Source organism: Pelmatolapia mariae, linkage group LG8 (genome assembly GCF_036321145.2).
Source record: "Pelmatolapia mariae isolate MD_Pm_ZW linkage group LG8, Pm_UMD_F_2, whole genome shotgun sequence".
NCBI lineage: Eukaryota > Metazoa > Chordata > Actinopteri > Cichliformes > Cichlidae > Pelmatolapia > Pelmatolapia mariae.
The window spans coordinates 31,398,125-31,414,932 of NC_086234.1; the positions used below are offsets into that span (position 1 = coordinate 31,398,125).

General features: G+C 41.1%; 1 protein-coding gene and 1 pseudogene across 1 annotated transcript; both read left to right on the forward strand.

Annotated features, from left to right (window-relative positions):
* Window positions 1-1,223: 1,223 nt before the first annotated feature.
* Window positions 1,224-2,574, forward strand: LOC134632943 (filamin-A-like; the record flags this gene model as incomplete). Its single annotated transcript, XM_063481828.1, has 3 exons — window positions 1,224-1,247; window positions 2,146-2,263; window positions 2,373-2,574. Coding segments are annotated over 3 exons (285 nt in total), but the record flags the coding sequence as incomplete, so codon positions are not given.
* A 1,035-nt stretch (window positions 2,575-3,609) lies between these two features.
* LOC134633018 (TELO2-interacting protein 1 homolog) lies at window positions 3,610-10,714 on the forward strand (annotated as a pseudogene).
* The last annotated feature ends 6,094 nt before the right edge of the window (window positions 10,715-16,808 follow it).

Below are 16,808 nucleotides of genomic sequence, written 5' to 3' on the forward strand. Positions count from 1 at the left end.
ATTTGCACTGAAACTGTGGCAGTTATGAAAGAGTATAATGTACGACGTCATTATGAAACCAAACATCAGGCCTATGCATCCTGCACTGGTGCTGAGCGAGAGCAGAAATTAAAGCAAAGGGTAGCTCTCCTTTAGCAGGTACACATGCTTCAAATATCAATAATGCGCATCAATTCTGTCACTACCCTGCTTTTGCGCACCACTTTCTTATATGCGTTTTTCTTGTTAACACACAGAGTACACACCGCTGTACGCAGTCCACGCACACGCAAAGTCAGCTGATCTCATCTGATGCAGATTTGCTCCTTGATCAAGTGACATTTGTCCGGATTTTTGGCGTACGATCAGCACCGCGGCTGGATGGCCCCATTTACATACCCAGCGCAGCTGATACTCACCAGAATAATTCACTAAAATTATATGCACTCCTGTTATTAAGTCCAGTTCAGTCTTTTAGTGTTGATAACCGTTTCAAACGAACGTTAATAGGTGTGTTGCTAAGCCTAAGAACTTAAATAACAAACTTGAAATGTACCCATCCCATTTTCCCCTTTTTTGTTTTTTCTCTGTGCTGTAAATCTTCTGTCCAAGAAGAAATCTGCTGCTGTTCTGAGAATGAGCTACCAAAGCTTTTTCTGAATAAATCAATAAAGATCCATTAATGGAAAGCTGTGATGAAGGCAGTTTTGTCTTTAATTATATTCAACAATATAACACATTTGACCACATTTAAATGATTTTTCTAACTTTAATACGCTACAGTTAAGGTTATATACCTAATTTCTAGTAAGTGGCCAGAATGATTACATCAAAGAGTTTAGTTAAAAACACGCCCCGGGCAGGCCGGCGCAAAGAAAAAGGAAAAGAAAAGGGCAAAGAAGTCAGGGGCGCCGGTTCTTTAAGCGCAGCCCACGCACCCCACTAGCTGCTGCTGAGGGACAGAGTGGTTTCGAACCAGCGACCTCAGCTTGTCACACACGAGCTAGTAGCCGGGCAGTTTACGTCTGCGCCACCTGCCCAGGCCAAACAAATGCAGACATATTTGGTATATTTATCTTCTATAAACACGCGCCGAGGTATTTTTGACAAGCAGAGAGAACAAATGTTTGGACAAAACATATCTGGTCCTCGTTAAAGATTGCACGCCGACTCCTTTATTTATTTTTTCTTTTCTATTTTTTTTTGGAGAAAGTTTGTTTTTCAAAATAAATGAGCGCCAGTGACGTCATTCTACGCGACTACCACAGGTAAGGAAAAGCCTGAATCTGTAGATCTTTTTCTTTTGTTTTTGTTGTCTAAAACACAAAAATCCCAAAACAGTCAGCTCACAAAGTTGCAGGTTGGTGGCAATTTGGCAGAACAGCCAATGACTTAAAGCAGTTAGGTGCATATATCTTGCCACAAGACATGTGCGCTAAGCTAGCTAAATTAGTTTCTGTTAGCGAATCAAGTTCAAGCTCCTCACATATCATCATCCAGGGTACAGTCATATGCTCATGAGGAGATCCCATGCAGGCAACATTAGCAAGTTAAATATGCACTAATTTTAAGCTATTTCCTAATATCTAACCATTATGATAAATGTTTGCCTGCAACTGAGACAGCCAACGCAAATGTCATTGAAAAAAGCAAAACCCTGTGATAACATGTTTTTGTTTTTCTAGAATAGAAGAACCACATTTTAAAAAGCCAGTAGGAATAAATCTTTGTTGTTACTGCATGATTAGAATGAAGTAACAACAAGTCTGGCTGGAATAAGAAGTGGTAATCTGTGTACTGTGCTAGTGATCTGCATAATTCACCTTAGATGGTCATCTGTTTGGATGACTGAAGTCGGCTAACGACACAGCTAATTTCATCAGGCTGCTAATGAAACATCTAAAATGATCGATGGTTAACTACACAACGGAAGCAACAGCATTACAATCACTTGATTCAATTAAAGATTTTCCCCCAAACATTTGATCCAAATTAGCAAAGTACTGCAACCATCTGAACCTTCTAGGTGTTACATGTTACAGTGTTGCACTCGGGCCAGCTTTAAAAATGGAAAACTCTTTGTGTGGTTTACTCGGTTCTGTAAATGAGGCTCCTTTCATTTGTGAGACTGTTGTTCTTCTCTTCCCTTTTGTCCACCCTTACAAGGTGAAGGTGCTGCCCACCCATGATGCCAGCAAGGTGCGTGCAAGTGGATCCGGCCTTAAAACCACTGGAGTGCCCACCTCTCTGCCAGTGAAGTTCAACATTGATGCCAAAGATGCAGGTGAGGGACTGCTGGCAGTGCAGATCACTGCGAGTGCATGAACGTGGACCACACAATAATGTAACCAAAGTGTTGATATTTAGGTAACAGTTTTTGTTTTCTCCTGAAGGACCCAGACGGGAAGCCCAAGAAGCAAATATCTGTGACAACCATGATGGGACCTACCTGGTGTCTTATGTGCCAGACATGACTGACAGATACACCACACTCATTAAGTACGGAGGAGACGAGATCCCTTATTCACCCTACTGAATCAGGGCTCTGCCCACCCGAGATGCCAGCAAGTGCACTGTCACTGAATGTTGTCCAGTGGCCAGGTAGGACTCACTTCCTTGGTTGCTTATACACTTTTAGTTTTCTTTGAAAACGGCCCTTTAAGTCACTTGAGCCATGACTTGAGTAAGCACTGTCCTGTTGAGTTTGTGGGCTCAGATGACAGTTATTGTAGAAACGATGTGAAATCATGTTTTAGTTTTTTGTAAATTATAGTCAAACATACAATGAACTGAGGTATTCTCTTTGGTTAACAGAGCGATGCGATAATAAAAGTGGACAAAGCACATCGAGTTGCCACAAATATCTTAGTATATTACACAGTTTACATAGTCGAAAAGGAGTATAAAGAAGTTTACACTTACAGTGGGGCAAAAAATGAGGTGACCAAATACTTATTTCCCACCATAATTTGCAAATCAATTCTTTAAAACTCAGACAAGTTAGAGGTACACCTATGATGAAAATTACAGGCCTCTCTCATCTTTTTAAGCGGGAGAACTTGCACAATTGGTGGCTGACTAAATACTTTTTTGCCCCACTGTATTTGATCCTGTCTCCCTCAATACTTTTTAATATCTAAATGCTTGATTCATCATATTATAACAAATGTGCTGTTGTAGCTACTCACAGTGAGTTTGATTATATTTTTTCCATCTACCAAAGAGAAATAATATCTCTTAGTGGCAGGTGGATCACACACTGATTTTAACACTTTGCATATGACTGCGTAGGATGAGCATTTTATAACAGCATGTGTTGTTTTTGTTTATGTAAGGAAATCCATCAGTTTCCCTTGTATTTTAAATTTGAGTGAAGATCCTAAATTGGCCCCACTCTTGACTTTGAGAAAGGCTGATCTGTGCTGTCCCCACATGAGCACAGTCAGATATAATACAGGCTTTCAGAAGCAGGAAGGCTAAAGGCTGTTTAATGTCTGGTGTAACTGTGTCAGACATTTGCGTTCTCACGTGCATGGATAAGATCTTGAAAACTTCAGAGCTGCAGTGCATGTGTAAAAGTGGCTAAAAAGCAGTGCATTAACATGTGTTTTGTCTCTTTGATTCTCTTTGATTCCTTCATCAGCAACATCTGCATCCACGATCCACCAGCTCAACAGCAACATCTGTCAGCTGTGCATCCAACTCGAGGCCTTCGCCTGCTGTGCTTAGGCTCTGGGCCGCGATTTCCGTCCCTTGTTGACGACCTCGCTGCATCCTGTGCTGTAGAAAGCTGGTGAGGAGACGCTGCTGGTCAGCCAGGCGGCGCTGAGCTCCATGTGGGACATCAGTAAGGCCTGTGGATACGCTTCCCTCAAGGAACTGATCAATGAGAACTCTGACTACCTGCTTAATGACATATCACTCAACCTTCAGAGGCTCAGCCAGCATCCACAGGTAGTTATGACGTGTTTTTGTTTTTAACCCAAAATGGACACAGAAATAACTGTTGGAGGGTTTACCCGATTTCCTCCTTGATCTGCTTAAGCCTGTGCTGCCCTGAGCTTCTACTGTATTTCATTATAATCCTGTCTTGTTGGCCAGGCTCCACCGGTGTTGACAGTTCTGTTGACTCACTCTGACTGCAGCCTGCTGGTCGGGGACATCGTTCAGGATCTGGATCTCAGCTACGAGCGCACAGCTGCTCTTTTCTGCTCTGCGCTGCACGCGCTCATGAAGGCACTGGGTAAGATTTCAACAGTGATGTCAGCTTGAGTCTCACGTATACTGGGAGTCAAAGAGGACAAAGAAGAAAATGTGACTCATTGCATGCTCTGCCACATTTTTTTATGTTGCTTAACTTTGTTTCCTGCAGTGCCTTTCAAAGTTTCTATCAAGGAGTACACTTCAGGATGTATAATTTGCTCGTTATGAAATTGTCAGTATCTTTGGAACCATTTAATACATCGTGATGGTTTAATTGCTGAGTCGTTTTCTGTTGTAGAATTAATATTTATAATAATATTCATACAGAAGCTTTACAAGCCCTCACAGTAAAAATGTATGAATTAAATGTTACTGATGGGCTCTTTTCAAAAACATCAGCATCTGTGTCACACTGATTTTGATCAACTGACTTATTTTATTGTAACCAAACCTATGCTCATATTGTTGTCTTGTTTTTCCTTTAGCGAGGTGGTTTCCTTCCACTTGTAGCAGGACCAGTACGTCTGCCAGCTCCAGGAAAAGCTCCAGTAACCAGGAAGACCTCAGCATTCGCCAATTCCTGCTGAATTACCGCAAACAGAAAGAACTGGCAGAGGGCATTGGAATAGAGGACGATGACACCGAAGACAGAGGTAATAGGTCTGTCTAAGGGCCACTGGAATATAAGCTATAGGTTGTAGTGGTGGTTATATTAGATTCAGAGTGTAGAGGAGATGGATCATTGTAATTAAGAGTCATAGAAATCTGAACCTCGCTGCTAAACTGGCGGTCTAACTGTACATGTGCTCCCATTGCAGAGGTCCCTCCCACTGAGTGTGAGGATGTGGAAGATACTGGTAGTCCTGATGTGAAAGCAGAGCTTCCCTCCCACCTCAGCATCACTAAGGATGTTAAGGAGCGCCGCATTCATCTGCTGTCTGATCCCAGCCTCAGGCTCCGACTTAAGGTAGTTTTATGTAGAGTCAACTGTTGGACTAATAACAAAAATAATCATTCTTGTGAAGGTAGGACCGCCAGCGTTGGTACAATTCATCCTGTCAGAACTGTGTGGATGACTGTTCACTGGTGTAATGCTCATCAAGGAAAAACATTCAGTCTGGTCCAGGAGTGAAACAGAAATAAGTCTGTGCTGAAGTCGTGCCTGCTCAGGAGTTTGGGCTCTCAATGAAGACCTCAATAATTAGTTTCAGCTCACATATAATCAGGATCAAAACAGAGATAATTGTTAGGTGTGTTGTGTAGGGATGGGTATCGTTTAGGTTTTATCCGATACCGGTGCCAAATCTGTACTTTTGAAACGGTGCCGGTGCTTAAACGGTGCTTAAAGAATGGAGAACACAAACTTTGTCCAAAAACCTCTCATGTTTTTATTTTTAGCAGTCTCTTTTTTTCTGCAAAATGATAAGAACCGTAACAACATATAAACATCATCTGTGCAAAGATTTATGTTTTTAAAGTGAAACAGTGAAAAATTACAGCGCTGTCAATACATGAATATCCAGACGTTGTACAAAAGTGTCCAATTCTTGCACACAATTGGACACCATGCCAGTTGATTTTTTTAGGTATTTAAGAGCAGACAGTAATTAATTTTATTAACATGCCTAAAAATGCTTTTTTTAAAAATACGTTTTTGAAGAATCAACCATACATTTACATGGTAATGGGCCTTTTCTGCCATGGAGCGCTTAATTGGCCTCTGGCCCTTTAACCTCTGAGGGGCTGTAACTTTGATTTCTTTTGGTCAATTTGCATGATTGACACCTCTTTTTAATTGTTTGAGTCAATAGAGTCACAGTAACGATGCCACGTTCACGTTACTTCAACCAATCAGACGTTCCAAGGCCAAAACTCACGTGGGCCCAAATTTACTGCATGTGACGTCTGTCCAGTCACGTGTCTATAGGTGGCTCTAAAATGGAGGTTGTTGACGGAAAACGACTCTGATGCGGCTAGGTAGGCGTGGTAACTGCTGATAATCACATGGCTACCGGCTACTGGCGAAAATAACGGAGGAAATCTGGACTGTAAGCCAATTTCTGTCTTGGCGCATTTGCCCCGCTGTGTGTTTTTGTGGTCTTCTTTTGCGGCTCATTCAGTGAATTTTGGTCAGAGTGTGGTGAAACTTGGTGTGTGGAGTCAGTGATAGCTCTGGAAGATAACCAGCCTATCGTTAACCGGTTACATGAAGTCTGGAGAATTTCTGGTTCGTCTTGTTTGTTTAGCGGACTTGTGCGCATTTGCATAACTGCTCGTTTAATCATGGCTTGTTTTCGTTGAGTTTGGTGGTTGTAAAAATGGTTTATATGACATTTTAGCTGAGATTCAGAGGTTTCTGTGGATACCACACATGTCTGGACTTATATTTCTCACCCCGTGTTATAACCGATTAAACGTGATCTCCTCCTTTTTGCTCGTGGTACCGGGGGCGTGGGGCTTAAAGCACTTGTTGCAGGCTGCTGAGTTTGCATCTTTTGCTGTGAAGTACAGCCAGACTTTTGACCGCTTCGCTTTGGGTATTTTTAATCTGTAGCTCTGCTCTAAAAGAAGGTACGTACGTGGGCCCGCCTACTATCCTTGTAAAGGTAAAATGATTGGCTACAATCCAAAGTGTATGACATCTCAAGAAAAAAAAAAGCACCGAAATGTGCGCTGCTTTTCTGTCTGGTTACTACCGTTTATGTCAGAACCGGTGCCATGATGGCACCGGATACCGGTACCCATCCCTAGTGTTGTGTGTCTTTGTCTTTAGGTACTGGACGTGCTGGAGTTGTGCGTTCAGGTGCTGAGTGAGAGGGAAAATGAACTGCTGCCTATGGCTCTTTGCTGCTGGCCAGCACTCCTGCAGAGACTCACAGCCGATGACCCATTAGCAGTCCTCAGAGCCTTCAGGGTAAGTAAAACGAACCTCTCTTTTCGGTACGTGAGTCAAAATTATTCAAGTCGTCTTTAGTTTTAAACTCTTAGTAGTGAAAGAATGAAAGATGGTGCCCAACAACAGGCTTATTTCATTCAGAAATAGTTCTATTATTTTCTTCTTTGGGTTGTAATGTGAAGACTCTTGAAACTAACATTTCTTCTATCAGCACAGAAAAATCACCGTGTGGATGCCTTCTTAGAGGCTGCTTTTCAAACTGTCTCAGAGAATCACAAAGTAGGACTTTGGGATAAATGAAGCTGATAGTTTTTTGTGATCTTTGGTGCAAGTGTCAGCTGATTCAACTTGTCGGTGTAAATTAGGCTACTCGTCAGCTCCTGTCATCAGCTGGAATATTTTTAAATTTGTTATTCATATTTTCATTGATGAGCTGACAAGTACAGACACGTTAAGTCTGTAAACAGTCATTTATTCACTCAGAGCTGCTGCTGGGAAATTGTTTCATCAGCTTTTGGATATATACGAGTTTTGTAAATACTACAATTCATCCAGGAGTACGCAACGGGAAGGTTTTATTGAATTTTGACGGCTTGCTGCTTTTGTCAAAGAACTCATTGAAGCTCCTTCCCCACCAGGTGGCAGTCTCGTATAACAATGAAAATCAACCATTGGTACCATCATCGGGGCATCTCTGTTTTATTATAAAAACCTTAAACTGTGAAACAGTTCGACATCCTAAACACGTGACGGCGATGTTGTTTCTAAAAATGCCTCTTCACTGTGGCAGCTCTGTGATTCAACATATTTTAAACATGACTTTGATGATACGGACCACAGCCAGCTGTGCCAGCAGGATGCTGCTCAGGTCCAAACTGCACACACAGCTACGACTGCAAGCAGCTCTGCTTATACCCAACTGAGAAAAACGTGACTGTTCAATCAGCGAATGTGAAGCCATTTAATTGATAAGCTCAGAGAAGTTGTTGTTGTTGTTTTTGTTTACTTTGTGTTCAACATACTTCCATTAGCATGTTGAAAATATTCAAGGCCTGCAGGCTTCTGCCATTACATTCCCAATTATGCAACTATGAGCTGCTTGTGTAATTTTTGGTCACCTGCGCAGTGTGGAGGTGAACTGAGTGACAGCGTGAACATCACGAATGTCACACCCTCCCACTGAGGTTCAACGCTGACAGAGGAAAAGAGTCACAAAGGTGACAGAGCTGTCTGCAGCCTTTCCAGAGCCAGCGTTACATCTAACAGTGACAAGGACTGCAGTGTAAAGACAGTTGTTTCATTTTGTAAGAAATCAGGTTGTTTGTGAAACTGTTCCTTTAAAATAGCTCACGGCACTTTGTGTACAGCAAACTCTCTCATACAGTATAGTGTGCAGATAAACAGGCACGATACACGTTGTGTGTTTGAGATGCTCTTTGTGATTATTCTGTGAAGTCGGTTTCAGTATGTCTGTGGCTTCAGTTCACAGTGGGTGGGACAAGGATGGGTTTAAAAAGGAGATTAACCAGCAGTGGTGAGGGAGAGGTGGTATGTAGTGGGAGTGGGCAATTTGGAGAATGAATGCTCACCTGGACAGGCAGAATTAGTGTTGGTAAGCTTTAACGTTGTGACCTCTCAAAACTGCTGTGAAATCCTCCCTGAACCACCTCAGCACTTTAACTGAGCTCATTAGGAGTTAGCAGAGGTAAAGTCCAGGCTTGGTCTACTTTTTATACTCTTTCATCTTTTTCCTACTTCCTCTTCTTTCCCTCCTCCCTTCTTATCTTTACCCCATATTATTTGGAACCAGGATCATATTTTTAAAGGATTTGTTCTTTTGGATATAAAAGTGTCATTATGTGCACGCACTGGACATAATCAGAAAAGAAGCATTCACAACAGTAACCATGTATGGAGCCAAGCCTGGAGCTGGACATGTAACGTGCCCCACTTTCCTCACATCCTGCTGCACCACTGCCTGCTGTTTCAGCCCATCCACCACCCCAGCATCCACCTGTAGGTCCTGGAGTTTTATGAGTAACATATATGCAGGGAGTGATCCACCCGAAGACCAGGCACCGAGCTCAAACTGTATTCTGCTGCTGTGATTAATCCGTGAAATTAACTTTGTTGCATTTTATTCGTTTTTATTTTCTTTTACAAGTTGATTTCTGTTGTAATTTCTGGATAAAAGGTAAAAGTATTACAATTTTTATATGAATAAAATATAGTAAAAATGTCCTGTGTTTGGTTTTCTCAGCTGAAGCAGACCTAGATGCTGTTTGTGAAGCCTGTCTACCCTACCTGAGCTCCAGACAACCCATCAGACTGCAAGAAGCCTGTTTAAGGTAAGTCTTTATAATGATGTAATATAAGACTTTTAGCCCTTTAGCCCAAACTTTAGTAAATCAGTTTGTGGGCCTGATTTAAATATCACCCTCACTCATTTTGTCCCTTGAGAAAGGAACTTCCAGAAATACGCAGATGTAGTTCAGCGGTGGTGGCTAAAACCAACAGGAGCAGTTAAGCTAACTTCAGGTTGGCACACAAAAGAGATAACTAGCAATAGCTAGCAATCCCAACTTGGCAAAAGTGTTCCTAGCCAGGTAACGAGCATAAAAAGTGAGGAATGACTGTGATGATGAGTTTATATGTGGCATATCATCACAGGTCAGTTGCCTTACAGGCGTGAATAGAAGTGTCTTCAGGACACGTAGGGCCGTGATATCCCAATACTGTGTGTACGAATCTGAAAGGGAACTCATTTCACCTTTACACTGGCAGCTGATGCAAAACTGCATGCACTGTGAGACCTACAGTAATGTAAAGCACAGATGGAAGTTGTGAATAAACAAAGTAAATGAATAAAAAAATAGCTCAGTATGCAAGCAGCCTTTAATAACTCACATCATTCTGAATTATTGATCTAAGTGTTTGGGTAGCAACATAGCAGCCACAAGTAAAAACACATGCTTTAATATACTTAAGTATTTTCCTGCTTGGAGGTGATTTAAAAAACAAACCTGAAGAGAAAGGCAGTGTTGAGTTAATGAGCTTATAGTTAAACTGTTGGTCCGCATGTTAAAGCCAGCAAAACTGGTTCAGTCTGTCACTTCGGATCATAGGAAGGGGTTTTCCATACAATAGATATTACATACAAAGCAAAACACAGCTCAGAGCTAATCCTGTTCCCATGTTTCTTTCCCTGTCCTGCACAGTGTGTTCCGACACTTAATCCAGGTGGATCCGGACACCTTCTGGTTTACTCTCAATGAGCTGCACTGCCCGTCCTCTTACATCCCACACCACCCCGACCTCCTGCAGGTGCAGCTGAACGGCACGGGCAGGCCGAGAGACGAGTTCTCGGACAACGTGTTCAAACTGCTCAAGGAGGAGTTTGGCTCCGTTACTGAGACAGTTAACCAGCCAGTCAGCTAATGAGCTGCTGCTTGATGAAATTGACTCACCTCACAAACGGACGGCTTATTGAACCACGACTCCAAAAGGTCAATTAGCTGAAAGAAATCTGTCAGCTGTGCCAAATAGCTGATCACCTAGCTCTGTGGAATTAAGAGCTACGCTGTCATTTACAAAATGTTACTTAGTCATCACCTTGATTATCTAACCTCCTAGCTTCTGCTAGCCCACAATTAGTACTTATTGTACATTAACATTAGGTGAAAATGGAGCACTACTGAGTTATGTTTGATTAAAAAGAGAAAACAAAAACTACAGTATCTGATATTTTTGGCTCTTCCCTTATTTTCCCCAGGAGGGAATCACAGCAGATGAATCCAAACACATTTTTACATCATATGACCTTCTTGATGTAATCCTCTCATTTATCCAGGCTTGGGACCAGCAGTAAGAGTATACTAGCTTTGGAAGCCCTGAGGGTGGGTGTCTCCTCCACCAAGGAGTCACTAAAAAAAATACATGAAAATTGTATAAATATGGTTACAGCTGTTGATTGTGTGTTTTTTTTCTAAAGTACAAGAGCCGGCATTGCCACATAAAAGATTTCATTTTTGCTTGATGCAATGATCATGATGCAATGTGCAGAAAGTTAAAAGATTAAAGCTAATAAAACAAATTTCATTTGATTCAATTTTATATGTGTGCATGAACTAAGGTGTAAAGCCCTTTGGTCAGCTGTATCGCTATAGAAAGGACATTGGACAATGGAGAAAGGATAAATTGAACTCATTCATAACCATTCATGGCCAGCTTGATCCAAGCGGTCCTCAGTAGCCATGACAACGAAGACCTCCCACAAATCCTGCTGGGTGCAACCAAAAGGGTTTGTTGCACACCCCGCAACCAAATATAATCATATAAGGGTGTTTACTCACTTTATGTCACTTCCACAATGTTATTATATATAGTTGTTGTATATAGTTGTTTATGTTATAGTCGATGACGTCGTGTAGCCACTTCTAATGACTTTTAGGAAAGTCAATAGCGATTTTCCTTACTGAGAAGCTGGCAACACTGTTTCAAGCAGACACACATTGCCAGGGTTGTGGTTGGCACGGCTGACTGGGAAACGCCAGGTCGTTGATTGATATCATGCCTTGTATGGTGTCAGGAAGTGACACACACACACACACACATATGCTTGTCTTAACCGTCACGTGGTTAAGTGAATTGTGTGTATCCTCTGTTGTCAATAAAAGAGTGAGGTGAACGCAGAGGCGTTGGAGTTGCTTGGACAGGCGAGTGGCAGCACTGCTCTCCGACGCTCCCCTTGCAAGTAAAACGTACTGAGGTGTCTGTGTGTTTGCTTTCAGTAACAGTTTCTGTTTACCAGCACGGTTGACTTAAACCCAACAGAATCATTCATTGTAAATGACTTCTGATGTTTAAGGAAATATCTACACAGGTATGCAGAAACCCACTTTTACTAACAATCACTCCTGTATATTGTAATCTTAGACTGTGATTCTGTGTCCAAGTTTATCAGGTCAGATGGATAATATATGAGTAGAAAAACCTTTCTGCAAAGAATAAGCCATTCTGGAGTGTGTGCTACTGTCTATAGAAAAAGGTTTTATACAACGGAGAATTTGATACTTTGATTTGATACTTTTACCCTCACTACATTTATTTCATAGCTCAGAGTTCTAGTTACTCAAAGATGAGAATTTAGATGTGAAATTTAATCTTTAACTGACTAGTACTTTGAGAACTGCCATCAATTACAGAATGAAGTTCATTTACTTACAGGTTATTGTATTAGTAATGCTATATTATACATAGAGACAGAATATGACACGAAGGGCTACTGACCACAGAAAAGTAAAAGGTAACTGGGCCTAAAGACTAACGGGAGAGAAACAAGCTTTCTGTGATTCTATGATTTTTATTTCTGTGTTTTTGTGGTAATCTTGGATATCTTAGGTTGTCTCATTACTGTCATATATATCCTATCATTAAAACATTGGCTTCTAACAACTAACAGTGTCTCGAAAATAATGTCATAAATAAAGAAATGATATGGGTGCATGACTTTTAACTTGTGTATTTTTTAGGCTGAACACTGCTGCTAATGTGACTTTGGCAAATGGTTTCATCAGACTGTCCCCTGATGGATGGAAATTCGGGCTGGAGCCACAGCTGTAACAACATGGCACTGAAATGATTTATATTGGATAGTTTATAAGTATATTACTATTCATATATAAAAATTGTTATTAAGTTAGCTTTTGTGTTTGCTGGCCAATTATCGTCTGCAATGTTGCCTCAAATTTTCCATGTGTCTGAGCAAACACATAAAGTCCCTGAGCGGTTGCTTGGACCACTGTGAGCAACATCAGACGTGTGCACTGTGGTCACACCAGCATCGCATCCATCCAAGTTACATGGTTTATTAAAAGAATCAAACTACAGCATTGACATTTCTGTTAGAATACTTTTAATTAAATGGGTTAGGCCACTTACAATGAACATGTGAAAGATCTTGTTCATGACCCGTGTAGTATGTTAACACTATTGGAAGGAAATGTCAAATGTCAAACAGCTGGAAAGGAAACTACACCAGTGCACTGGGATGTTTCCCCAACTCGTGCCAGACGCTGTTCCTGCCTGTGAAGGTAACATCACCCGAGACAGCCCGCCTACCTCAGGACCTCGCCGAGTCACGTATTGATCACAGTGATTATGAAGACTGTAAAAATCCACCACCAGAATGTTTAGATGCTTTCTAATTATTAATGAATCTCGTGTTTGTGTGTTTCGGGTTTTCTTTTTTTGGCCTCATTTGTTACTAACAAAGGTCTCCAAGCTCAGTTTACATTCTGTATGTGTTTTCATCTTTAGCAGCCACACTCTGACTGCAATTTAAAAAACACAAACTTAGAAATATTGAAGGGGTTCAGGTAGAGCCGGCTTTTGAATTACTATGAACTCTTGCCATACTGTACCTGTGCAACATGTTTTTGTATGAGACAGATTTGTAACAGAGGCCTTAGTCTCAGTAAGTTTGAAGTCCTTTCCTGATTTATTTGCAATCTCTGCTCTTTCACTGATGATAATTCAGTGCTGCTTCCCTTTGTCCCCTCCCTCATCACTTTGTTAAATTTTTCAGTGTCCAGTTTTGTTTTGTTTTTTACTTCTGTTTGAATTCATTGAGTGCTTGACCCTGCAGACTGTTTGATGGGCTCCTTGTCTTGTAACCGCTGCCTGTTTTTGACCAAAGATTTGGACTTTTGACTTTAATACAGCCTCTGCATGTCCTCCCTTTGTGTCCTCTGTGAATGTGCTCCACGTGTCACAGATGTTTTCATTTTAATAACACAGCTTTCCCACAGTGGGTTGCAGCAGCATTTATTCACAGCACATTCGAGAAAGTTGATTCAGATGACTACAGTGATATTAAAGTCAGATTTATCCTGACAGTGTGTCACTGTGAATTATTATCTTTCACCAGGTCAATTTTTAAAGTTCAGTATTTCAAAGCAGGAGCTTTGAAGAATCATTTTGGCATTAGGACTGTAACAATATGAGATTTTTAAAAAAGTCTCATTTTTCTAATTGTGTTCAAAAAGTGGAAGAAACATATGCAATCAATAATGCTGTTATAGTTTGCTTCTGTACTGTTATGGTCACAAACTCTAAGCCACTGACAATCTAACATACATTATTGGCTCTGAGTTATTGAGTATCGGCACCACGTAGCATCACCTGTGAAGACAATAGAGGGCAGCATTTGTTCATCATTTAACAGCGAGCACAGAAGCCGGCAGACCTTCTTACCATATCTTATCATCTCACAATTAAAAGATAAGCTCTCATTTTGTTATCTTAATACAGGCCAATTAAAAGTATTACAGATTGTTTTATGGTGTACAATTGTGTATCAACACAAAAGCCACCCCCCCCCCCCCCCCTAAAAACAGTTGATTGAATAATATTTTATAAAAATGATTATAATTTAGCTGAAGCTCAGGTGGTTTTTGAGTTTGTTTTCATTTATCAAATGTACTTGACTGATATAAATTGAGTTTATCCAAAGCACATTGTAATAATGATCATTTAACTGAGTAATAAATTGATTTAATGAATTTAAGTCACATTTTACTCTGAATTATTGCTTCATGTTTATTGAGGCTTAAAAACATTTTGTTTTGTTTAGGGTGGAGACTGTGTGTTCAATTCAATTCAATTCAATTTTATTTATATAGCGCCAAATCACAACAAATGTCGCCTCAAGGCGCTTTATATTGTACAGTAGATAGCACAATAATAAATACAGAGAAAAACCCAACAATCACATGACCCCCTGTGAGCAAGCACTTTGGTGACAGTGGGAAGGAAAAACTCCCTTTTAACAGGAAGAAACCTCCGGCAGAACCAGGCTCAGGGAGGGGCGGGGCCATCTGCTGCGACCGGTTGGGGTGAGAGAAGGAAAACAGGATAAAGACATGCTGTGGAAGAGAGACAGAGATTAATAACAGATATGATTCAATGCAGAGAGGTCTATTAACACATAGTGAGTGAGAAAGGTGACTGGAAAGGAAAACTCAATGCATCATGGGAATCCCCAGCAGCCTACGTCTATTGCAGCATAACTAAGGGAGGATTCAGGGTCACCTGGTCCAGCCCTAACTATATGCTTTAGCAAAAAGGAAAGTTTGAAGCCTAATCTTAAAGGAGAGATAGTGTCTGTCTCCCGAATCGAAACTGGAAGCTGGTTCCACAGAAGAGGGGCCTGAAAACTGAAGGCTCTGCCTCCCATTCTACTTTTAAATACTCTAGGAACAACAAGTAAGCCTGCAGTGTGAGAGCGAAGTGCTCTAATAGGGTGATATGGTACTACAAGGTCATTAAGATAAGATGGGGCCTGATTATTTAAGACCTTGTATGTGAGGAGCAGGATTTTGAATTCCAGATGAAGGGAAGCCAAAACAGGAGAAATCTGCTCTCTCTTTCTAGTCCCTGTCAGGACTCTTGCTGCAGCATTTTGGATTAACTGAAGACTTTTCAGGGAGTTTTTAGGACTTCCTTATAATAAAGAATTACAGTCGTCCAGCCTGGAAGTAATAAATGCATGAACTAGTTTTTCAGCATCACTCTGAGACAGGATATTTCTAATTTTCGAGATGTTGCGCAAATGGAAGAAAGCAGTCTTACATATTTGTTTAATATGTGCGTTGTACACATTTAATATGATGCATAACAGCCAGAAGAATGAGGTTGTAGTGTTTGATGATTTCAAAGTCTTTCACAGCCTCTCCTTTGGTTGGGCCGCTGAAGTTGCAGTCCAAGTTTCCCTTTCCTGCTCCTTTAGTGCTCACAGTGAAACGCCTGTAATGGAGAGCTTCATGTCATCCTAGTACTACAATGAGCCATTTTACCTCCCATCTTCTCCTTTCTTTAGATTAACAGGATTTGCAGAGGGGCAGCACCCAGTGCTTGTTAGCTGGTGATGGCCTGTTGGCTTTAACCCCCCCCCTAAAAAAAAAAAAAGAACAAACAAACAAAACAACACAACCCCACCATCACCACCTGGATGACAAATATTTTCCTAAACTAAAGAGCAGGAACAGTGGCTTACTGGTTCAAAGAACAAATAGTCCAGAATATACCCTTTTTTTGTGACTCATCTTTGGAAACTGCTGCTACTACTGCTTTGACTGGTACACAGTTCAAATGACAGCTCAAAAGGATGTGTTTACATTAGCATACCAACTATAACCCTGTTTATTCATGTTTATTCTTGTTTTTAAATCCTTGCGATTGTGGTTTTAATTTTGATCTTGTCCATTTCGTCAAACTTTTTCATAAAAGTGTTATGAAGAGTTGTTCCATGTAGTATGACGGAAAACATTCAGACTCTGGCATGCAGGGTTTGCCTTTTCTTCTCACTGAAAAGTCTCTTGAGTTTTGGTGTTTGTGCCCACAGATGAATGTCGGAGCAGGCTGTCATCCAAACAAGGTGAAGGTTTCTGGGCCTGTAGTGGCAAAGATGGGCCTCAAAGCCTTCCAGCCAACATACTTCACTGTTGACTGCTCAGAGTCTGGTCAAGGTAAAGCTCCATAAAACTGTGTGTGTGTGAGTAAAGAGAGCACTTCGCTCTCGCTCTGCAGGCCTACTTGCTGTCCCTAGAGTATTTAAAAGTAGAATGGGAGGGAGAGCCTTCAGTTTTCAGGCCCCTCTTCTGTGGAACCAGCTTCCAGTTTGGATTCGGGAGACAGACACTATCTCTACTTTTAAGATTAGGCTTCAAAC